The sequence below is a fragment of the Patagioenas fasciata genome, chromosome 4 (assembly GCF_037038585.1).
Source record: "Patagioenas fasciata isolate bPatFas1 chromosome 4, bPatFas1.hap1, whole genome shotgun sequence".
Classification (NCBI taxonomy): Eukaryota; Metazoa; Chordata; class Aves; order Columbiformes; family Columbidae; genus Patagioenas; species Patagioenas fasciata.
The window spans coordinates 10,691,303-10,716,944 of record NC_092523.1 but is presented as its reverse complement, the minus strand read 5'-3'; the positions used below and the strand labels follow the sequence as shown (position 1 = coordinate 10,716,944).

The window sequence follows — 25,642 nt, the reverse complement described above, 5'->3', positions numbered from 1 at the left end:
TAAATAATCTGAAAGGGCTACCAGAGAATCAAGAAGAACACTGCCCAGAATATAACTCTCCATTTCTCATAAGGCAGAAATAACCAGCAAAACTAATCACAACATGCTGCAGAATGCGAAGGCTGTAAACCCACATTGTTCAAAGGATCTTTGCTAATTTCATACCTGAACTGTCCTACTTCAATGTATTCAAACTGCTTTAGCACAAATCCAATAAACACCTGAAAAGAGAATAAAGTGTACAACAGATATAGACACACTAATTCCCATTTGAAATCATTTTGACAGAATTATAAAAGTGCATGTCTTGGAAGGAGAAAAAGAGAAGACAGGTACTCAATATAATTTATACTTATAGTTCATTCTAATGTGTTATGATGTGTTCCCTTCACAGTTACAGAAGATCCTGAGAATCTTGTTAATGTTTGAGCTTATTATAGTTTGCGTGAACTTATGCCACATTTTACCTACAGTCTAGATATAACTTTCTCACTCACGTAACACACACTATATGAGGCATCACGGTCAAGAAGTTAAGAATCAACGAAAAACCTAGCTCTAAACCAAGATAAAATCCCAAGTATCCATGCATTGAAAAACCTTCTGTGTATGAACTTACAAGGAAGCTATGTCTTGCAATTCATCCTACTTTATAAACCCAAAAATACTGTAGTAAATAAACCACTTAAATTTTATGTTACAAATTTACTCCTTATATGGACAACCACACAGATTACTGTATTTGCCACTAGCTTCCCCCCATAATTAAAACCAAATAATGCTCGTCAATCATGATGGTCACTATCATACTGAAATCCATATTCTCAATATAGAAACAGGGTATTGCTACTTTTAAATGAAGTCTTACTGAAGAACACTTATTGTATTGTCCACATCATCTTATTCCTGAAGTCAATCTGACAAACAGTTCTTAGGTAGTAGTTGCAGAGCTTAGAAAGTAATCTATATGCAATAGAAAAACATAAAATTTGAAGCTCTTTGTGGTTAGGGGGAGGGATTGAGTCTCACCTACTTTAAGTCTTTGTTTTCACCTATAGTACAATGAATTAAGTGCTGCAGGTATTTTTGCTGCAAATATTAGCACGCTGATTAGATCCCTGTATTAAAATCTGCAAAAATGTGAGGTACTAACCTGATCCGAATCCAGAAGACAGTAGTTAACTCGTAGCTGAACCAGTTGAGCAAGCAAGTCTAGTACTTGTCTCTGCAGCTGTACCGATGTTGTTGTAGTATATTGTTTCAATGCTTTTATGACAAGGGGTTCAAATAAACGAATGTGATAGTGAATAGCATTCTGTAACAGAGAGATTTTAAAGTAATCTAATATCTGAACAGGTCTCTAACTCAAAACCAAATATGTTTTTAAAGAAGGAAAACTGTTTTAAATCTAAGGTATGGCTCTTTCAGGAGCACGTAGATAGAAGTACCTTATCAGCACGATGTTTTGCCGCACTGGTAATGCTGGTCTTCAGCTGTGTAGAAACCTTTTGCAGCACATCAAACCATCTGTCATAAAAAAGCAAAGAAACCCCATACACTTAAAAAAAAACGTAGAGACAAACACACTCTCCTTGTATATTGTTTTACCAATGCCAACTTTTCTGTATCTACTTGACTGCTTCAAGAATCTTTGTAAAACAAAAGAGCAGAGAAAACCTACAGTACACTTTGATCAAATCACATGGTTGTGTGGACAAACATCTAGCAGAGAAAGAATTTCTGGTGTATTTGCTTAGTCATTCTTCTGCCTTTCCTTTAAGGACTACTGACTATTTGCTATAATTAGCATATTAATGCAATTGTATATCAATACATGATTGAACACAAGCAATTAATACAATTATGCTTTCCAAAAAAAACATTATATCCTTTTTAATGATTTAGCTTTGATTTGGAAAACACATTAGTGATAATCAACACAGTGTTGAATTCAGGATCTCACTACCAAGACAAATTACTCTGCTTAAGTCTACAAGAAGTAAATAACACACACTACTGTACTTCCAAGCTACTTAGCTCCCCTATGATGAAAAACAATTAAAAGAGATTCTAATTCACGTTAACATTATGTTATAAGGAAGAAAGTTACCCTGAAGCATCGTGTTCCTGCTCAGCCTGAACCATGTTCCTTAGACTCGCATCAGCAAGGGCCTGTGTAAAATGTGTGTAGGGTGCCATGAAGCAATAATGATAGAGACCAGGTCTCAAGCTGGAAGAACCCAAGCGTTGAGCTTTGCCTTGAGCTTTGCTGGGGTTTGAAGACAAACCATCGTACTGAGAAGCCAGATTTGTCCCAAACAATGTTTTCAATAACTAGAAAAGAAAATATGAAGGGGAAAAAAAAAAGTTAACATTTCAGGAAAAAACCCACCTTTATTCCTCATCCTCCAAAAGGACCTAAGAAGAAAGATGAAAGTGCAAACTGTGGATCATATAGTCAAACACAAGATGACAGAAGAAAGCTGGAAAAAATAAATAACCCACACCTCGCACAAAAATATCTGATTGTTTTTACAGTTGAAGCTACTTCCACGTGACAACTCAAAATAGCCTACTAAAGCCTGCCTCCCACCAAAATTAAGCTTTGAAACCCAAACGTTTAACTGGAAGCCTGCAAGAAATCCATCAGTAAGACAGTTCTTTGTGTTTCAGGTTTTTGACAGAGTTAACTGGGTATAGAACACATTTGGGAAGGCAGGAAACAAACTTCTTTTTCCTGAGCATTAGCTAAAAAGGTTATTTGTACCAGAAGCAGTTCAAAAAGAAACTATATTATTCAGATGGTATCATGTTTCAGAACAAGGCAGGACAACTAAAGAAAACATGCTCTGCTTGTTCCACCTGGGCTACAGTTTCCTCACATCATTTCACTTCAAAGAACAGCCAAGTCTCAGTATCCAATTGATAACCACAGGACATCAGGATTAAGCTTCCAATAACACACACAAATATTACCTCCTTACCTGCTGTACACAAACTGTTGCCATTGTTGGTTCTCTATTGAAACATGATTTTAAGTATCCCAAAATTTCTTCTACACACTAGAAAAGCAGAAAAAAAAGTGCACCTAATTGCATTTTTATTCATTATATAAAGTATTACCTTGAAAACTGAACAATACCATATGTTTTTTTTTTTCTTTTACTAAGTAAAACTACAAATTTAAGGGAAATAGTAGAAGGATGTAAAGGAATAAAAATCCGAGATCTGCCTCCTAGTCTTAAAATAGGACAATGCCTATCACCAACAGTTGAGGAGAGAAAATATCAAGACATGGAAGAGGAAGGAGAGCAGTTTTGTATCTTTAACATGAGTATATTTAAACATATTAATATAGTAAGAATGACTGAAGGCAAACCATAATGCCGGAAAGAAAAATACCCATATAAAGTTTAAACACTAAAAAAATACTCCAGTTTTCAAAAGCAACTATTTAATCTGGCAAGTCTGCTTTAGCACTGGCACTTCACCCAACATTGTGGCAACACAACGCTTCTAGGACTACTGTCTCAACAGTATTAATTTTAAAAACAATGATATGTCCTTTTTCCCAGTAAACACTTAACTACAAAAGAAAAAAATACACACAAATCTTATACCTTTCCAATGTCTTGAAGAGTGGCAAGTTCCAATATTTGAGACAAAACATCTAAGGCAGATCGTAAGAAACATCCAAACTTTTCATTACTGTTCTGGAGATCCAAAGTAACCTAGTCCCAAAAAGTAAAAAAACACCTTTTTTTTTTTTTTTAAGAATTATTTGACAAGGAGAGAAAAACTACAGAAAGAAGTGGGTATTGACACAAAATGATCTTTTGCCTAAAATTTCAGCATAGTTCAAAAACTCCACCGACAGCTTAGAATCACAGAATGTTAGGGATTGGAAGGGACCTCGAAAGCTCATCCAGTCCAATCCCCTGCCGGAGCAGGAGCACCCCGATGAGGTTACACAGGAAGGTGTCCAGGCGGGTTTGAATGTCTCCAGGGTAGGAGACTCCACAACCCCCCTGGGCAGCCTGGGCCAGGCTCTGTCACCATCACTGAGAAGAAGTTTCTTCTCAAATTTAAGTGGAATCTTTTGTGTTCCAGTTTGCCCGTTACCTTTTGTCCTACCATTGGTTGTCACCGAGTAGAGCCTGGCTCCATCCTCGTGACACTCACCCTTAGGCTTCCTTATGAATTGCTGGAAAGCCTGGACTTCATTTTGACTAACCAAAAAATAAAAGGGATCTTCTAGCTTGAGGAAGTTAAAGCATCCAGAGAGGCTGAGGATGTTGACAAGTAATGGAGAAGGGATAATATATTTCTCAGAAACACAGTAGATGTAATAAGAATACACCCCTTGAAGTGTACAAATCTGATCACCAAGTGCCACGGGAAAGCATCTTCTATTACCTGAACTAATGTGGAAAAAGTTTACCCGTCCTGGAATAAACTACAGAGAGAACAGACACTGGGATGTATTCAGCATTGCCAAGCCAGTGAAGGGTCATTTGGTACCAGCATTAGTGACAGCAGAGAAACAAGCTATAGGGTGACAATGCCTATCAGAGGGCTTTCTTTGGTTGTTTTTTGTGTTTATTGGTAGTGGTTATGTTGTTCTGGGTTATTTTGGGGTATTTTTTGTGGATAAACTATTTACACAGGGAAAAAAAGTGAGTCTTTATACAAGCAGAGCCATGTTAAAAAGAAACACAAAGTGATTACCCAACCGCATTCTAATTCAATCAAATGATATCATGCAGTACCTTATAATTAGCATGGGTTGCTTTCAAGACATCGTATAACTTCAGATATAATGGAAGATGATAAAAGCTTCCTAGTGAAGATGATTTGCTTGTTGGAACAGGCCCAGTAGCATCAGTTTGCCTAGTAGCTTAAAAATATATCACAGATTAGCATAACATACTGTTTCCAGGGTGCTCAGGATATGTAACTCGGCATAATTTTCCCTGTCCGACAGCAAAATTTCTTCAATCAGCATGTATACTTTAAACTGCAAAAATACGTGCTGTACAACTAGAAAATGAACTAGCATTCCAGAAAACCAGTCCTCTAAGAGAAATTAATCCAGAGGGCTTATTATTGAAGTAGAAGTACAACTTGCAAACCAGAATTAACACCTATTTCCTTCATTCATTACTAAGAAAAACACATTTTCAAGATTCAGAATCGTGTTTCTAAGAACAATGTAAGCTATTCCTGCCAGAAGTCGGAAAGCAACTTTCAAACTTCTTTTACATAAAATACATGCAAAACCCAGTTCTTAAGTTTAGTCAACAGTTGAGCAGATTCAGAAAACGTGAGGAAAAGGATTCAGGTACACCTTGCTTCTGAAAAGTACAGTTAATTTTCATTTAAAAAAAAAAGAAACAAAAGGGTAAATAAGCCCCCGCCCACAGCTGCCCTTCCTGCAATGCAGTGCTGAAAATAACTTCTGCCAGCCTTTTGAACTAAAACTTGAGAAAACAAGTCACTCAGTTTTACTCCTCTCTATGCCATAACTATATTTCGGTGGGGATAGTACGTGGGAGGTTTAACAGGAATAAATGTGCCTACCTGGACTCGTTTCACCTGCCTTTTTAGGGCTCATTGGCACAGACGCCTGTTCGACAGACTCCCTCTCTTTCCCCTTCCTCCGAATTGGACTAAGAGAAGGTGGGTTCGTGAGAGAAGGTAACGCTGCCTAGAATTAAAAGAAGGTTTATTAATCTTTGTATGCACAACTAGCTTTCCTTATTCTACTAAAATACAAGCATATTCATCTTTTGTTTAAACTCCCCTGTATTTGACTGTCAGTTAAATTAAAACGCCTCAACTCTCAGGTTCAGGACACGAATTTCTTGAGCAAAACCAAAGAAGTTTAATATATTCCCTTCTTCTCAATTTCACCATAAGCCAATGAGATGGAATCAGAGCTCAATGACTAAAGTTTCTTTTGTTTTCAAAAAATTTTAACATGTTTAAAATATGAAGAAACCATTCATCCTAATAACATTGCCTTTTAGTCACTAAATCGGTTTCAAAACGTAGATGTCCCAAAAAACCCACCAAAACAAAACCCAAATCCAATAGTATCTCATACAAGCTGTTTCAGAAGTCAAAATATTTTGAAGGGTATTCAAAAGATAGTGGATTTAAGCCTCAAAAGGTACTTGGTACATTACAGTCAGCCAAGTAACAAGTCAACAGATGTCTGCCAGGGTATGCAATCCAATACTCCATTTACTATATAAGCTCCTCACTGAATTAATGTTTCAAGTGAAGTCACCAGGAATAAAAAGTTGAAAATTTGAGGTAATATTACAAACACTGCAGAACTAAACAAAAATCTGCTCCATGGAAGAACCATACGCATGTTCTTTTCATATTACTTGCTTTCCTAAACATAGTCGAGTCATATTATCAAGGTATGAGATAGTTATCTGCACCAACTCCAAACTGTAAAGCTTTGAACAGGTCGGTATCACAACAGTATTTAAGTCACACAATTGTATTTATTTATTTTTAATACATACCTTTACCGCTGGGCCAGGAGCAACATCATCCATTACATGTGCACAAATGTTAATGACCTTCAGCAGATGAGAAAAGAGCTGCTCTACCAAAGTGACAAGAGTCCGATCTGCCAGAGCTGGCCAGGGTTCCTCCTGCTTTGCAGCACCCTGGTTGGAATCTTCTTCAGCACTCCAGGGGTTCTTTAAGCACTTGGGAGCACTTGCTGCAATAGGAATTACATTATTTAAAGAAAAAGATAAAAACTTGGAATTACGTATTAGAAAAATTTAGAGGCATATCATCTCTATATGAACAGAAAGTCAAATAGGGAAAAGAGAGCCTATATTTTCAAAACCAACAGTAGGTGCATGGTTTTAAACAACAACAAAAACTGTTAATTCTTTGTACCCAGATTGCACCAAACATACTGCACATTCCCTTTGGTAACTAGATGGAATTTGCAACTTGGAGGCAATATCTTCTCAAACCTGCTGGGAGCAAGGTTACTTTTTCTGCTCAATCTTACAAGGATTTCCTTGTGTACAATCAGAATAGGATGAGATACAGGCCTCCTGCTGCTAATGGCAAATAATAACAGGACAATCCCACTTTTCTTTGCCCCGCCTTACCCGCAAGCAAGTTTCCAGTCAAAATCAAAGCATCCTGATGTGCAGAGAGGTCCAGTGGGAACCATGTTGAGGAAAGCAGAGACAGGACCATGCCGGCCATGCCGATGGTGCAGCCCTTCTGAGCGTCATCTGAAGGACTTGGCTGGGAAACACTGGAAGTTTAATTTTGGAATATAATCACTGGGTTTTTTCTGTCGTTTTGGTAAGTTTAAAGTCTTAAGAAAATTAACAGTTAAGTAGACCGTTAATCTCAGAAAAAAAAAAAAAAATCAGTACTAGAGAAATACTTATTTAACACTCAAGTATGACTTCAAACATTTCCAGCAGAGACCTCACAATACTTTGTGTTCTTGAAGATTTTTTTTAAAAACAGCAAATATCAAAGCTGCTAGTGACATCTACTGATAAACTGAGGAATTCTGTATTTAATTGCTAACCAGTATTGTCCCAAAGAGTTAAAAGTCTCACGCAAGGTAGGAATGGGAGATGTAAGCTGTAGTGTTCCAATGCAACAAGATGTTGTTTAAAGTGATAAGAATTCAATTAAACAACTGTAATACATCAAATAATCTACATTAATGGGTGGACTATCCAAGATTGTAATTTGCTGCTGCATTCCATGTTTTCCTTTACAATAATTTTAAAATCAGATTTTCCCACAACTCAAGTTTTAAAAAGAGCGGGCAGGTATCACCAAAAGATTTTTGTCAGAATACTATGTGAATCACACACATAATTTCAAAGCTGTAAGACCTGCACAATACCACCAACTTTCTTTTGGGAAAAGACTTTATGTAACCTCTAAATAAAGGGATTCTTTCAGGATATATTTCTCACAGTATCACAGTATGTTTGGGATTGGAAGGGACCTCAAAAGATCATCTAGTCCAATCCCCCTGCTGGAGCAGGAACGCCTAGGTGAGGTCACACAGGAATGTGTCCAGGCGGGTTTTGAATGTCTCCAGAGAAGGAGACCCCACAACCTCCCTGGGCAGCCTGTTCCAGTGCTCTGTCACCCTCACTGAGAAGAAGTTCTTTCTCAAATTTAAGTGCAACCTCTTGTGTTCCAGCTTGATCCCATTACCCCTTGTCCTATCATTGTTTGCCTCTGAGAAGAGCCTGGCTCAATCCTCATGGCACTCACCCTTTATATATTTATAAACATTAATAAGGTCACCCCTCAGTCTCCTCCAAACTAAAGAGACCCAGCTCCCGCAGCCTTTCTTCATAAGGGAGATGCTCCACTCCCTTAATCATCTTGGTTGCCCTACGCTGGACCTTCTCCAGCAGTTCCCTGTCCTTCTTGAACTGAGGGGCCCAGAACTGGACACAATATTCCAGATGGAATCTCACCAGGGTGGAGTAGAGGGGAAGGAGAACCTCTCTCGATCTACTGACCACCCCCCTTCTAATACACCCGAGGATGCCATTGGCCTTCCTGGCCACAAGGGCACAGTGCTGGCTCATGGTCATCCTGCTGTCCACCAGGACCCCCCAGGTCCCCTTCCCCTACACTGCTCTCTAATATGTAATTTCCCAACCTATACTGGAACCTGGAGTTGTTCCTGCCCAGATGCAGGACTCTACACTTTCCCTTGTTAAATTTTAAGTTAAAAAGTCTTCTAACAGTGTCAGTCTGGTCTAATACAACTAGAGCAATTTCAGAAAATAAAATTTACACTTAATATAGCTATTTTTTGACAAAGTTACACAGTTAATTACAGTGGCTTTTTTTTTTTTAAAGATTTTTCATATGCAAGTGTTGTCTACTTTACATAGAAACCCATGAATTAATCCATGTTGAGTTGTACTGACTTGGAATGCAGCAGTTCCAAGAGCTTTTTCATCATAAGAACAACAATATTTAAGACAGGAAAGAATACTGGCAAAATTCTCATGTTATTACCCATATTATAATGTTCTTATTACCCAGAACAATAAATGTTTGTATTGTTCCACAAAAATAAAATTATATTCCAAATTATTAGGAACATGGGCTGAAAATCTGAAACCAAGGAATTAGAGGAAAGGGCAAAGGCTACGTCATTGCATCACTGATGAATATTAGATGCATCTTAGAATTTCTTAGGCTGGGTAGAGCAGACGACGCATTGTTGCAATCCTGCATTGATTTTATTTTCCAGCTAAGTACTGCTCACCTCCTAACCTTCTTCATTGGTTAAAACTGGACCTACAGCTCAAAAGACATCTTTTAGAATAGATACGCAGAGCATACCATGCTTATGGCTGGTAAGGGAAGAAAACGCACGTCGACAAGAAAAGAAGCCAAGGAAGAGGCATTATTTATTGCTGGGTTTTGGGGTTTTGTTTTGTTTTTAAAATAAGATAAATTTTTGCAATGGAGTTTCAGGATACCAGAGGAGTAAAATAGGAGTAGAGACATGACAGCAATGAAGAAAATCAACGCAAATGATGTTAAATCTATTTAAAAATCAAACAGTTCTACACATGCACATCTTCAGTAGCTAGTTTTAAAACTCATGTGGCACAGTACATTGATAATCAGAGGGAAAATCAAACCTTTGGAGCTACCAACTGCACAGTTACAGCATGCAGTAAGTACCTTGGGGCTATATCTTGCTTGCTGTTCTATTCAGTATGCCAAAGAAGAACAATTTAAATGCATCTGATACTTTTGTAGTTAAAAAAGCAATTATGAACCAGCTTCTTTTACCCACTGGTTTCCAACAAACATGAGATCAATGTGAACATGACGATGTGCTGATTTTAAAGAGATACTACAATACACAAGATAAACCTTTTTCCAAAAACATGGAAAATTTTATCCTGTTACTTATTTTGATAGATGCTGACCATACGTATCTTTGCATTTCAACAGTTGCAGCCAATTCCCGTGATATACACTGTGCTTCCAGAGACGACAAAGTGCTGACACTTAACATCATGACAACCTGATGTCACACGCTTCTGTATAAAGCTCTTCAATAACTGCCGAGATAAGCTTAACAGCACATATCTAAACTTGGACTTCTGACACCTAAATCAGCAAACTTCTCTTTCTCAAACATGATTTTTATAAGCTCAAATAACAGATGAGGGAACTCACCCGCAGTGCCACCCCACACTCCAGGTGCAGACTGGAAATGTTGTGGAAAGAAGACACAAAGCTTCACAGCAGCCAAACTGAAAAGTTAACGCCAAGAACTGAATCAGTTTCATCACTAGAAGACTTTGCAACAAAAACAAAGTCTCATAAGAGTGAGAATTAAATATATTATTATTGCCCTTGCCACAGTATCAAAGCTGTGGATACAAATATACCCAGGAAAAACTCAAAAATAAAGCAAGCAAGCAAAAAATAGAGAAAAGAAAAAGCCACCATAGCAATTAAGAAAACTCACTGTAAGTGCTCTTGTAGTGGATATTGTCAACGCATGGGAAACTGCTGCAACAACCCTTGAGAGATTGTTTTCCATAGTGACATCTGTTGGACTTTGCAGCATATTGTAACCTCTATATGTTCTGAAATAAAAATATTGATGCCACTAAATCATGTACTTCAAATAAGAAACACCTCAATCAAAAATTATTATGGCTTAAATGTCTGTTACGTATTTTATAGACCACTTATAAACTACAGAAATTGGCGAACACTCTAAATATCACTTTATTATATTTTAACATTTTTGCTTCTGTACTAGCAAAAGCACTTTAGTTCATAAATCAAATCTCTTTGGTAGCAAACAGAAACAGTAGATCAACTCAATACCTAGTCAGGTGCTCTAGAAATCACTACCAATTTAGCACTAGCCTTTGCTTTTGCTCAAATTCATTTAACACTTTTACATGTTCACAAACTTTGGATTATTACCGTAAAAATATTATTGCTATAGAAAAATAACTGGTTTGTATTTGAAATAACACAGTGCTCAAGAAGTTATATCATTTCCATACTACAGTATATAAACCTTGAGTGAAACAATCAGGATCTTGTATGGAAAAGGTACGTGATTAAAAACTTGTATGACAAATTGATAGAAGCAAAGAGCACACACAAATATATACAACTCATACAGCCTGTAAGACAAGATATCTAAACAGAAGAGTTAAGGCAATTATAGTTGACAGCAGAAACACAGCAACAATATCACACTATCAAAATTAGAAGCCAGTACAGATGCCTGCAACCACAATCATTAAACAGGGTGCGAAGAGTTATGAATCCTAATCAATACACGCAAAGAACAATAATGGATACAAATTATTTCAGCCTAGACATGAAGAAGAAATTTTTTTACACTGAGGGTGGTGAGACACTGGCCCAGGTTGCCCAGAGAGGTGGTGGATGCCCCATCCCTGGAGACATCCCAGGCCAGGCTGGACAGGGCTCTGAGCAACCTGATCTGGTGAAGATGTCCCTGCTCATGGCAGGGGTGGCACTGGATGAGCTTTGAAGGTGCCTTCCAACCCAAACTATTTTATGATTCTATGATTAGCTTGCAAAGCTGCGTTTACTTGTGCAATGTAATGGACAAATACGGTGACCTCAGGATGAAGAAAAGATAAAGTTTATGGCAGAACAATGACTCCCTGCATTCAATGTGCAAGCACATCACCAGTAACTCACACACCAGACTATCCTTCAAACATGAGAGTCTTTTTGTGGAGCCTAAAACTACCACAGATACACCTACAGACTGGAAAAAGAACTCAGAAGCACATGGATTTGCACAATTTAAAAATTATTCTGGCACTACGAACTGAAATTTGGGTCCACATTTCTTTTAAAGCAATACAAATCACATAACATACCTGGTGATAGTGCTCACTGCAAAGTGGGACGGAGGTTGCGTTTCATGCATTAGTAGTTTCAGGTAGACACTGCTTTGGTCTCTTGCTACTGCCACAACAGGATCAGCCTGTCCTTGATCACAGTTATAAAATAGTTTCGGAATAAGCCTAAATAATAATCATCAAAAAGGAAATTATGTAATATACAATTTAATGTACATTTAAAATACATTTAATATGCAGTTCAGAAAGCTGCATACACTAATAACATATCAAATTGTAAATAAAAACTCTTATTAAAATTCATGTTGTTAAGCTGAATTCAACTTTATACAACTGCTCTTCCTTACAGTAATTATAATCGAGGACCTCAAATCAGGACTAAGGAACTCCTCTAGACACAGAGTAGTTAAAATTATTTTATAGAGATACTTATCTATACACACGACAACAACCACTTCACTAGAGTACTTGTCTCTGAGTATTCCCCCATCTCCCCAGATATTTTCCCCAGGGATATCTGTGTCAACTGAAAGCTAATTTCTACCTGAAAAGGACAATTTTTCACCATCTGATTTCAAAACAGCAAAACTTAAACATACAATAAGATCCAGCCTTCTGGAACAACGTTTTCAACTACAGTACACAATTTTTATAAGTTCACTGACAGTACTTCCAACTCATGTCCATACTGGATGTTTAGAGGGCGACCTGCAAGCTTCTAGCAGCTCAGGCAGTCAAGTCTTTCCAACCTTAACACACATTCTCTCACTGAGTAAAGATAGAGAAAAACTTCATCTTGTTACTGCTCAGTTACAAAATAACTCCACTTCAAAATGAAGTCTCTGAATAAAAGCGACAAATACTACATACGATGCAATATTAATGGTTTCTCTGCAGAGCTGTTTCTGCAATACAAATGCTTTTAAGTGGTAGAATTTTTAAGGTTTTCTTGTCCTTTGTTATTAGAAATGGACAGCAATTAATAGTCTGAAAAGCCTAGGAAAGAGACTCCTCTGACAAGTAAATATTCAAGGAATTCAGTATTAGGTGTTCCCAACTTCTTTAAACATAAAACTTAAGTCCTTGAATTGTAATAAAAAACCTACCAACTAATTCTTACTGTTTGGTGCATTTATCTGGGCAGCAATTGTAACTGCAGTAGGCTTCTGAACTCCTTTTTAGAAATAAGAAAATAAAATTCCCACATATACCTCATTAACGAAGCTGCAGCTACATGTCTCACTCTTGGATCTTCATCTCCAAGAAGACATATTACAACATTATCAAGAACTCTCTCCTGAAGTTTTAGTAGCTAGAATATAAGGCAGCACAGTGAAGTTAATTGAACATTTTCATCATTTAAACAGATTGTTAAAAGATAGTTCACAAGTGACATTTCATCTGATACAAGTCTATGAGACAATCTTTACCTTAAGATTGCCAAAAACACTATTTAAATACATAAATGCCAACATCTTATTGAAGTTTAAAGAAAAAATTCAATAAAAACCACATACACCCCAGATAATACCAAGATATTTGAATCTCAGTAGTAAAGTATCCTTCCAATGTTAACAAGTCTCAGAACATGAGCCTACTTCTACAAAACATACTTAAAGTAGCTATCAGTGTTGATAGATTTTAAACACAAAGTGCTGAAATTGCACTGGTACCTTAATCCAGAACCACAATACATTGAATGAATAATTTACTTACACCAGTATAATGATGAATACCTCTGTGCAAGCTCTGAGTTTTTGCTTCCAAGAAGCTGACGAGCCTATGGCAAAATTAAATTTAGAGTACATTAGTTAACATGAAATTTTATTTCTACCTTCAGTGCTCTGAAGGTTCTTTTTGTTTGTTTGTTGGTTTTGTTCGGTTGGTTGGTTTTCTGATATTTTTAAAAACACCACTGCAGGGAAAATGTAAGTAGTAAATACACTTTTTGCTACCTTTAGAAAAGATAAGCTTTTCGCTAAACTGCTGTCTGACTAGTGTAACAGAATAATTCATTTTCTTTAGTTAAAAAAAAATTATTTACATATTGTGATTGTAATTGTATTTTTTCCCATGAACAGAAAAATCAGCCTGTTTTGAAAAGATAATAACACATTCCAAATATCATTATTCAGAAAGAATCTGATTTTGTATGACTACAGATAACTTAAAGAATTTTCATAAAAACATCTTTTGTCTTTCAGCTTGGAAGAACCTGCAGAGAAAGAGGGAATGCAAGAAAATGAAGTCATATTCATTTCAATGTAACACAAACTGAGCAACAGAAGAGAGCTGCTGAGGATGGAGAGTTGGGCATGAAATTCAAGTTAGTTTCCAGATTGTGTGGTCCCTCTATGATTAGATCTATATATGATCAATCTATATAATTTTTATGAAACCTGTTAATGTTTCAGAAGAAACTGCTCCATTATGGTTCCAGTTTCCTGTAGAGAGTATCTTTGCACTGCAGTTACAACATCCATGGAAAAATTAAAACACTTACCGAAAATCCACCTCTGCAAGCGTTTCCAGAAGTTCTGTCCTTACTAGCCAGTAGGAGCTATTCTTCAGTGTCAAGAGGTCAACAATTAATTGTAAACCTAGTTCACTGTAACTGCTACTACACAAGCTCATGATGCAATGCTGAGAAGAAAAAACAAATTTTAGTTATATTACAGGAGAGGTTCTCTCAATCAAAGTATGTAACTCATCATAAAAATCTGTTTTATTTTGAATACTAAAATAAGTTGCTGCTTAAAAGCTAGGAGAAAGTACCAGAGCTAGGTACTGTGCAAGGCTAGGCCACTGATCCCTTGCAAACTGCTGAAACCTGCTGCTGAATTTGAACTCTGGAGAGGAACCCAAGCCTCAGATATCAGAAGACAATCCTCCAAAGACTGAGATCTAAAACCCACAGGGCTTGAACTTCACAAGCACTATATTCTTACCTGTTCAAAAACAGTCTCCCCTAGTCTCCCCATAATATTTTCAGACACGTGGTTCTAATTTCCAGAAGTTTTTCAAAAAGTCATACCTCCTCATTTTAATGATTACATGCAGAATGTGTGAACTTTGGAAAAACGTAGAACACTCTACACTTCTATGTCATATTTAACTATGCAAAAAAATGCTTTCTTATTCAGGGATTAACAGCCTAAAATGCTTTTGAACATTTCTGCCAAAAGGTGTAAAGTCAGGCTACATTATATACTGAGAGAAAAAGTCAAAATTGACAAGTACAAGTTTCGGAACCAAATAATTCTAGTGAAGTCTTCTAAAAAGCCATAATCATAATCATACATGAAACCACTATATACACACAGTATGATCACAGAACAGAAGTTTAAAGAGATAGCAACATTTAACTAACTGGATTTCCTTCCCTCAGTTGTATCACAGACCCCTCCTCTTAGCATATGAAATCATACTTCCCATACATTATCTGCATTTTACTAAATGTTACACTTTGCCTCACTGACCCATAAGCTGCAATATGGTCAGCCACCCTGTGCCTCTCCTCGAGGAATTAATTTCCTTTGCCCTCCAATCTGACCTTGTTGTTCTACTTTTTTAGAAAATTCCTCAAGGGAACTCACTCCACCCTTCTGCACTTTCACAGAATTCCTTCCACAGATTATAGAAATAAAATAAACACGCTCTAAGTTCCACTCATAAATTCAGATCTCGTCTCTCTGTTTTAACACTTGCCTGATGGATCTTTCACCCAATTTGAAACACTTTCTTGAGACTTTTCCTCGCTTTCAAAAATAACTATTTAAGAAAATAATCACTATTTTACTTGTCGTTTCTCACATTTAATTTTTTCTCTCCAAATGCAGGTTACAACCAGCTGTCACACGTTCACATTTTCCTTTTTTAGGCCATGTATCCTTTCTATCTACTGCACTCAGCCTATTGTTGATCACTGTAACATTACAGCTCATAGCTGTACACTTATATCTAGAAATATCGCTATTAGATTACACTGCTAACAATTATGTTCCAGCTGTTTGTTCCTCCATTTCTGTGACTGAATCCATGTTTTCTACAATAAAGTTCTTGGGGAAGAAGTCATATTTTGCTCCACATTTATACACCTGAGCACAGCAGGACCTAAGTCAACGAATAACACCCCTGTGATGTGTGGTGGTGCACAGAAATTATTTCTTCTGCTTACCCTCACAGCCGTACAAGCCAGCTTGCACGTAACAGAGGACTCATCTTTCAGTGTTTTCTGCAACAGAGGTATGCAGTCTACCAAGGAAAAGAGATTTCCTAACAGTAACGACAACAAAAAAATATCATTTAGAGCAATAAAACAAAGGAAAATTTTGGTTACACAAAAAAAAAAATAAAATACCCTCTAAAGAAATTGTTACCTGTTGAGCTTCTGACATTTATTAGCCATTTTTCCACATCAAAGCGGGATTTAATGAGAATAGAGTTGACAATTGTTCCACACAGAATGGCAGTAGCTCCTCTAATCTGGGGATCTCCATGGTCAATGTAGTTCAGAATATCTGATACATACTGCTCCTCTAAGAAAATAAGTTACAACTACTTTATTTTAAAAATACTAGTCTTAGACTTAACTAATCCCTAAAAATGGTTCAGTGGAGGTACTAATTACTGCACAATCAATGCCAGCAGATTCACAACACACCTGCCCTAGAGCTACCTTTCAGAGATCCCTTGCATGTAATCTACAGAACATTCACACAATCCAGATCAATGATCACATACCAAACCACTAGTGCTTTATTTAAATTTCACACAAAAAGGTCTGGGGAAAGCTAAGAAGAGTTTTGGTAAACACTACACCTTTCCACTATCAGCATCAAACCAGCTGAATATTCCAGGTCTCTGTTGATCATATTGAATTCATAAAAATGAACCTAATGGCTTAGAAATCATCTAGAGGATGGCCCAAAATAAATGAAAATAAACCATTTCTAAGATAAATAGACCACTTCTATATAGTAGTTGTACTAAAACACGTTTCAGCTTGTCAGAAGCTGTACAAGCTTGTCCACTGAAACTTCACTCTTACAACCAAAGAAAAATTTCTCCACATACGCTACTAATGTAGACCACACATTCATTCCAGTTGGTGCAGTATTAGTTTGCAAACACTAAGCTGGATTTAGAGTTGCATCATTTATTTGAAAACCCAAAAACACTACTAAAATTGAATATGTGAACTGCAACATACCATACTCTTCTCCCATTGCTTCAAGGGGTGTTTTATACAGTTTGCTGAAGAAAGACTCAGGATGAAGTGCAACTGCTGCTCCAACACAACTTACTGCCAGGGCTTTTACACTCACCCTCACATCTCTATCAGGAACTAAAGCTGGGGAGAAGGGAAAATAAAAATGGGGCATTTAAAAGCTTCCTGAATTGTTTGTTTAATAACTCTACGATATAAATACCTTAGCCTGGACAAAAAATATGAAGGCAGAGCAGTTTATCAGAGGCAGCAGTTAGATATGACTTTAAAAAACAAACAAAAAAAACCCTAACAAATAATGCCACACAACTCACTTCCTTCATTGCTGAGAATACACTTACTAAAATGTCTTTCCAAGAACACTGCATTAGCAGAGCACATAAATAACAGTTTAGAAAAGAGAAAAAGAACAAACATTTTAAATGCTCACTTCGGCCATATATAATGACACATACACACATGCCTGTGACACAGACTTGCCAGTAGAAAAAACGGAACCAGCGGTGTATGCCACAAAGGCTTTCTGGAAAATCCCTACAACATTTTATTACTACGTTAAAAAGGTAAATAACACCTCTTTTACAGCTCAACAGTTCAGAACAGGATTACCTGTAAAATGGCATAAATTTTTAAGTATGTTTAGGTTTTTCTGTACTCTGGTGCAATCATTTAAATCAGGACTGTTAAAGAAAAACCCCAGCCCTGAAATCTCTAATAAAGTGAGATTAAAAACCAGACAGAAAAAATTGAGCACATTCCCAATTTTGCACATTGAGAGACACAATGAATCAATGCGTCTTGAACAAAAACTTACCTCCTTTCTCCCCAGTAAGCAGAAAAGAGGCTGACAGAAGTCTAACGCAGTGCACTAAAGGTGCAGAATTTCCATCGGTGTAATGACCTATGTCTCCCTTCACCCTGGAGGGCTATTGAAAGCAAATCACAATTTTTATACAGATAAATATTAATCTTTAACTTAAACAAAAGACTAAGCACAACACGATTTCAAAATACTGCACATCCCCAAATGTACAAAGGTCATAACACAAAAATCTGTTTAATACATATTCCAAAAAAGGCCTTAAAATTTAATGCTTTCGGGAGTCTGTATCCAGTATCAGAATTAGTCTAATTTTATCACAGAAACAGCAATTACTCCGTATATTTTCTGAGTTACTCAGACTTGCTGTTTGCATCTGAAGGAATCTGATAAACCACTTTTTTTGTCACCAATGATGTTTAGAAACTTTGTATGAGAAACAATTAAGTCCTAAGTTGTTTCCAAAGAAGGCTGACAACCTTCTGTATTCTCACATCTGCAGTTCCCCAGTAGCCCAAGCTGATCTAGCTCTGCCTACCACAAACCAAACTCCTTTTGTCCCAGCTCAGAACAAAGCCCAAAGCTAAAGTCAAAACCCATAAGAGGAAACCAGTAACCTGTGGTTAGAACAGCATGAGCCTCTCTACAGACAGAGTCTCAAAAGAGTAAGATATAATAACTTCTGAGTAGATCATAAATTACCTACACAGCTAACAACCGGCACAATGATACTTCAGCCAATAAAGTATCAGTGTACCCTACAAACGCACAGACAAAACAGGTTTGTGTTCTCAGCAGTGTGTGTTCTGCTATGGTTTTGCTAGTGATCGCATAGAAGACATCAACACTTGCATATTCACCCTGTGTTAAATAAATTCAGGCTATAACTCAGATTTACTGTTCAACAACAGTTATTTTGACCTGTAATGAAGTATACCACACACCCAGACTACCCACATTTACCACTAAATTAAATGACCATAAGTCTAATTTTTCTCTTTAAATTTAGTTGTTTTAAACTTTAAACCAGACCACTGTGACTACTTCTCACCTTATTTTCATGATCACCAGGATCCGCCGCATCTTCTTTTGATGTAAATCTATCTACGCTGCTATCAGAAGGCTGCCTACTATGGCTCACAGTTTTCAACAGGTGAGGCTGTTGAAGAGCTTCAGAAAAAGGCAATTCATGAAATATCATTTCAGGTGCAAATTAAAAGCACTTCAATGGAACTTAATTATACAAACATGAAAAATAAATTAGCAGTGATGAAAACAAGTGATTCACTCAAGTGTTAAAATATACTCCTCATTTCACATTCAATCTAGTTATTTGTTTTGCACATCTATTATATGAGCCTTCAGGCCCTTGCAAGTTCAACAGAAGATAAACCTGTAACACCTGCCTTAAAGGTTCCACCAGTTCTGTGTGTCCCATTTGTGTGTGACCCCTGTCCCCTCCAATTTATCAACATACCAACAGAAGAATTTCTGAAAGATTCTGATGAATCATCTTGGAGAATATTTCCAGCTTCATCTTCCTCATCCTGCAGCTGCCCAATTTGCACTCCAGAATACTGTCCGTCAGCACCTTCCAAAACCTACAGAGTGCAAGGACAGGACTTAAAAACAACTTAGCTCAACGCACAGCATTAAATCCCAAGCATGCAGTGTTAGTAATTTAGAAATAATTTGAAAGCAAATATGAGCCTGATCAATATTAGCGCACAGCTGCGTGCAGGTCCCAAAACAATTCCCCTCTTCCTCCAGCATCTGGGCTATGAGAGACCATAGTTACATCTGAGAGCTTCCCCCGTGAGCCATGAACTTGGATATTAACAGCAGGAAAGCCAAACACTTGGTGCACTGCCTTCCCTCCCTACTCCCTTACTCCAAATGCAACTGCCCCTCATTCTCAGCAGTTACAAATCACAACCAACACCTTTATTGTTGCAAATAAAACTTGTCCCTTGCTGTCAAACTCTCCTACAATCTCACTTGTCCTGGGTATCTAAAGTCAAATTGAGATCTGTGCAGCACAAAAAAGAACAAATAATCTGAACACCTTTTAACTCCTTCATTCTAAAACAGAGACTGCTAAAATAGACACTTCTAAAAGAGTTTGAGCCTTGGTACAAATGTAATATATAAAATAACAGCCATAAAAGACAAAAAATTTGATAGTGATAACAAGAAAAAGAAAAGAAAAAAAAAACAGTAAAAAATATTTATTGTAAGTCTATCAGAAGACACAACATACTACTTCAGTTACTCCCTGACTTTATAAGTACCAGGAACTTGTTGACTAAAAAGCCTGTGTGTGGGTAAGTGGGACAATCACTTAGTCTGTCGATTACAAAGACCACCATTTTGCTTGTAATTACTGCTTGTAAACAGTATGGAAACTGACACATGCAACAGCCTGACAACAATTTGCAAGAACTGCATCTTGTCAATAAATGCAACTTGTCAATAAATGTCCAGTCATTTTTACTTCTGCACTGCCTACATTTAATTCAGAAACAGTCCAGTTACCATCACTCCTTGGGTTCTTGAATCCTCCCCCTTGCAGGACTATTTGCTTATCCTAATTATAAATTTATTGGGTTTTGTAGTGGTAAGACACTATTACTCTTCCAAAGTTACTATCAGCAAACTTAAGTCAAACATTTGTTAACGTTTGAAAAGAAGAACTTAAAACATTCTAAGTTTTCCCCTATTTGCATTTTCTGCTCTTGCTTCGAGTAATTATGTTTTGGCTGTTTTTATTACAGCTTCACAATACACTTGCCCACCAGAGACAAGTTTCTTAAAATAGTTACACTGTATGCACACTTCAGGTGTTTATTAGATATGTAACTGCTACATTAGTAAATCACGCAGGATTTGCTCAGTATAGGAGAAATCCTTAAGATAGAAAAAAAAATGTTGTGTTGCCAAGCAAAAAAGCACAGGCAGAAGACAATGTGAAGCAATAGGTTTTAGAAGTATTCCTTTATCATTCCAAATAGACTGTTCACCCTTTAACACTTCCATTAGTCTTCCTGCACCAAAACAATTATCAATATATTTACACAAAATGAAGGAAATGCTACTAAGATTATATATTTATGTCAAACTTTTGATAGTGACATTCTTCCAGTGAGTGACAACCTATTAATGCCTTCACATGACCTACCCAGTAAACATACTGATTACAGCTTTGTAGATTTTAATTATTGTTGAAGTGAAAGTGTTAAAAGGAGGTCAAGCTCTCCAATGGAGATGTGAGCTGCTGACCTTTCCATTGTTACTAGCTGAGGATAGAAAAGTAGAAGACGAGTAAGTAGATGAATCCAAGTCTGGGCCCTCCATGGAAGAGCTCTGAGATATGTCGGGCCCCTCAGTAGAAGGGGATCCCCCCTCTGCCCGTTGCACACTTACAATTTCAGAACTGTCCGAAGGGGTTACAGCAGAGTCTGGACCTTCTGTAGTAGTCTGAGAGCTATCGCTAATTGGTGAGGAAGCTTGTGTACCATCGTTTAAATCCATAGTGGGATCTGACTGGACAGCACTGATCTGGCTGGAGCTTCGACTAAGCACATCATCTTCTTCCCCTTCAGTAGCTGTGCTTGCCAAATCACAGCTGCTCAGGTCTACAGAGTCTGATTGCAACGTATGCTGAGAACGTGGCTGCTCAGTAATGATATCGTGTCCAGTGGGATCAGCAGCTGAAGTCCCTGCTGACCCAGCTGTCGATACGCCGGATGAAGAAGCCAGTTCACTGGTTATCTCACCCTTCATAGAAGCTGCAAAACACAGACATTTATGAGTCAATCCAGTGTTTAAACTTCTGTTTCACTCTTGATATGGACACCACATATGAAGCCACATACTACATTAGGCTAAAGAAAGTGTATAACTGAACAGTTAAACTATAGGTGGGGAAATAGGCATCTGTAAGATGTCACTTCATCTACACCAATAGCTCAATAGGACAACTATCCATTTAAAAAAACATGCAGTCCACTTCATTAGTGAAGATTTATACCCAGATGTATTTATGGTTTCAGTTTTGTTAACACATCTTCTGAGTGTCCATTGACTTCCTAGTCACCATAACACATCACTTTCATATTTTACATAGAGCAATAAACGAATACATTTGTAATGTAAAGCAACAGAGGTTGATTGCATTGCTAAAGGAAAAGCCAGCTACCTGCAAACGATGCAGAGCTGACATCTGATCGGGTTTCAGCATCATCCTCCAAACCTTCTTCTTCACCAAGAAGTATTTTACCTAAGAAGTGATGTAAAAGAAACCTTTACAGTTTTCCAAGCTACAGTCAACTTGAAATGCTGAACAGCTGGAGTCAGTCAGATGTGAAATCTATTTTTAAAAAGTTTATCTAAATAATATTTTAAAGACAGTCAACAGATGGAAAAGAGAAAAGTATGAAAAGAGAGTGAATATCCACTCCCTCACAAGCTGACCAGGAGAGAAACAGACAGCAATGACAAGGAAACACACAGTTAAGTGATTTTATTTAACAGTGTAACCATTCAGGAAACTACCTATGACCTTATTCATTCTAGTTTATTTTTTGGATGATGTTTAAGATCCCACTAATTTCATCAAGTTATGTCCTGTTACTAAGGACAGGATACCTGGCATCTGGACATCTGCCCTCAATTCAGAAGGTCATTAAAGCACCACTAGTAATAGAACAAATAACCTCTTCCTCCTTAAGGCTATGAAAATTATCAAAGGTTACTTGCAGTTTGGGGTTTGGAACTCCAGTGATAACAGAATGGAAAATGCCTGGGGGAAAAGCAGCACAGACTAGAAGCACAGGATGACGTAAGTGGGACAGGGTGATGAACCATGGACACTGCCATTAAGATCCAGGGACTACTAAGGCAAAAATCTTCAGAGGAAAAACGAGAACCATTTATAACCTAACACAATCATCACAGAATTCTCCTACTTATGGAGTAATGTCCATTTAAAATAATGGTAGTGGAAAGAGAAAGACACCTAGCAGCTGCACACCTCCTGGGAGCAAGGCAAGGACAAAGTGCACTGGTCGGTCTGTAACTGGGACAGGACACACAGGGTGCAGAGGGAGCTGCTCAGCCCGTCCCTCCATGTCTCACAAGTCACTTGCTGAGACAGAGGGATTCACAACTACTGCTCTGAGATCTGCCTTTTAAAATAAGCTTCACTGGTAGCCTAAGATTCACTGTGCGAGATACCAATGTTCTAACTCCAGGTGAATTCCTTTGCATCTCATTTAAGTTACCGGGCGTAAAAAAGCATTAAGAGACTTTTGCATTAATTTCTCTATCACAACTGCTTTCATACACAGCAGTAACACTGTAGAATTGTCTTCCTCTGAAAAGTATGTTTTATGCTATTCAAACCTGTAGGGCAGGAAAAGTAACCATTACATTTCCATGTATGTTCTAGGTAAAATAACAGTGAACTGAGAACTACACCCTCCTACAAAAGAATTAGTAAAATCCTGCTAAGAGTTCCCAACAGAAAGCATGAGACAGTATTTTCTTTTCTATTCTTTCTCACATTTACATCCATTTCACTGAAACAAACCAGGATATTCTTCTGCTTTCCACAGCTGATCATATTTAAAAGTGAAAGAGGAGGGACACTGAAAAACTTTCTACATATTAGGCCTTGTGTGTTTAAACGAGGATATAAAACAAGCTGCAGGATACTTTTCCACTATTTGAAAAAATCAAAATAAACAAAAACCAGTTAAGATGCAGAACATGGGCTTTCATTTCAAGATGAGTTTTCAGCCTTTTTTGCAAATACTTTTCTGAAGGTGAAACATAAACCAACAAAGACCAGCTGCTCAAAACTAAAGTTGGCCTGAAGCAGAAGGACTGAAAAGACACGGAATATCTGAGTTCTGAGGTCAAGGTCGCAGATCTCTGTAGATCACTCCCACTTTACACCCCCAGCCAACAGCAGAAGTCTATGACTCTGTAAGGCAGTAGACCACAAGACAGCTTCAAGCAGGAAATGGGAATAGGCTTGATTTTCCTTTCTTTCTACAGGGGAGAGCAGCAGGAAATGAACAATTCACGATTTGAAATTCAACCTCTACAAAACATGAAGTCGTGAACATATTTCTTCAAATTCATTTATACCATTTTTTAGATCACAAAATCTTCATACCATGGTCTTGAAAGAGGATAGAAGCTGACAGATCTTACATGGTTTACCACTGAGTGGAGGATAGGTTAGTGTTTTAAGAAGTATTTTAATATAATTTACACTATATTATTAATACTTCCAAGTCACACTGAAGACTACTCATTCAAAGTATCAAAATGATGATTTACTATTTTTCATTCTCAAGTGCGAAATGTTATTCTGGTTTGTTGCATTCTCTCTCACCTTTGGATGCTGCAGCAGTATGTACTTTCAGAACATCCTTTCTTTCACTCAGTCATTTCTAAATTAGAAATTATCACTGCATCCATAAGCACTTCCCACTATTTCACATAGGGTTTATTCTTAAAGCATATAGGTATATTCTTAAGCATTATGAGATTCCTTGCACACAAAGATGGGAGGAAATGTTTGGAAAAAGTACAAGCTAGTTGTTAAAATAGTCCTTAAAGTTTGTACAGTCTTATTTAAACTGTTTTTCTTTTCAGCACTGCACATTTGTCTGCTTACTGGGCTTGCACAGACTGACTGACCATGCTGACACTGCACTACACTCACACACAGTTCCACTGTGGTAGCAACATTTTGCTCCCCTGAAACAGGTGATGAAACTGCTACACAGTTGTATCTACAGTGATCCTAGTACTGATATGACTGGTTCTAAGCAAAGCATAAATGTGTACATTCGTTTACATTCATCCACGAAGTGGGAAAAAATACTTCAGAGCAAGTTGCATTTTAAAAAACCCTGCTAAAAGAATTATCTATTGAAGAAAGAAATCAAAATATACACAGTAAGACCTAAATTAATAGCATTAATCATCCAGAACAGGAAAAGAAATAAAAAAGCATCATATCAAAGCATGCAAACATATACATGCATTAGTGAAAGAAGGAGGGAAAAAAAACAGGCCTATCAAAACCAGGAAGGTTAACTATTTTGTGAGTTACATTAAAGGTTAAGTATTACTATCAAAAGGAAGAATGCCCTGTTCAGAGAGATTATTTTTAGATATGTTCTTTAAAAGTCAAAACTGCATCAATATTCATCACCCTAATTTTGTCACTGAACTACAGCAAAAATAAGAATTCCACTGCTTTGGATAATTTTAGAATATTTTGATTGCAACAGCAGAAATCACATCAGAATCCTTAAGTTTTACAGCGATTAAGCTCAGCTGATGACACAAAGGCAATTGTGAATGAAGAGCAAAATTCGGCAAGACAATGACGTGGGGAGGGGGGAGAAAAAAAAAATCAGAAAGGAATGCAATTAAAGATTTGTTTCTGAAAATAATCACCTTTATGCTTTCTCGCAAGAACAGGGCTGCATGAAGACCCCCCTCCAGCTGCAAATCACAGAAAGTAACACATCAGGGCAAAGACAGAGCTGCTGAAATCATGAAGGAATTCTAATAGCCACAAATGGGAAGAAAAAAAACAAAACAAAAAACCCAACAAAACAGCGAACCGAAGCCAGGAAAAAATAG

The 25,642-nt window shown here is 37.3% G+C and overlaps 1 protein-coding gene across 4 annotated transcripts in view; it reads right to left on the bottom strand.

Moving 5' to 3' along the window:
• Nucleotides 1-25,642, bottom strand: part of HTT (huntingtin) — an 85,845-nt gene that overhangs the window by 44,262 nt on the left and 15,941 nt on the right. For 2 of the 4 annotated variants that reach the window (XM_065836131.2, XM_071808518.1), the window contains 25 exons: nt 25,454-25,501; nt 22,173-22,253; nt 21,398-21,762; nt 19,452-19,575; nt 19,026-19,144; nt 17,969-18,080; nt 17,137-17,277; nt 16,304-16,462; nt 16,102-16,199; nt 14,428-14,567; nt 13,641-13,704; nt 13,136-13,236; nt 11,943-12,089; nt 10,532-10,652; nt 10,237-10,313; nt 7,149-7,300; nt 6,540-6,742; nt 5,581-5,707; nt 4,770-4,897; nt 3,621-3,731; nt 2,985-3,062; nt 2,111-2,334; nt 1,449-1,527; nt 1,154-1,315; nt 166-221 (listed from right to left, as the gene is read on the bottom strand). In XM_065836131.2, the coding sequence (XP_065692203.1) occupies nt 166-221; nt 1,154-1,315; nt 1,449-1,527; nt 2,111-2,334; nt 2,985-3,062; nt 3,621-3,731; nt 4,770-4,897; nt 5,581-5,707; nt 6,540-6,742; nt 7,149-7,300; nt 10,237-10,313; nt 10,532-10,652; nt 11,943-12,089; nt 13,136-13,236; nt 13,641-13,704; nt 14,428-14,567; nt 16,102-16,199; nt 16,304-16,462; nt 17,137-17,277; nt 17,969-18,080; nt 19,026-19,144; nt 19,452-19,575; nt 21,398-21,762; nt 22,173-22,253; nt 25,454-25,501 (3,217 nt within the window). The remainder of the gene's footprint in view (nt 1-165; nt 222-1,153; nt 1,316-1,448; nt 1,528-2,110; nt 2,335-2,984; nt 3,063-3,620; nt 3,732-4,769; nt 4,898-5,580; nt 5,708-6,539; nt 6,743-7,148; nt 7,301-10,236; nt 10,314-10,531; nt 10,653-11,942; nt 12,090-13,135; nt 13,237-13,640; nt 13,705-14,427; nt 14,568-16,101; nt 16,200-16,303; nt 16,463-17,136; nt 17,278-17,968; nt 18,081-19,025; nt 19,145-19,451; nt 19,576-21,397; nt 21,763-22,172; nt 22,254-25,453; nt 25,502-25,642) is intronic. The other 2 variants (XM_065836132.2, XM_071808517.1) reach the window with 2 other exon arrangements.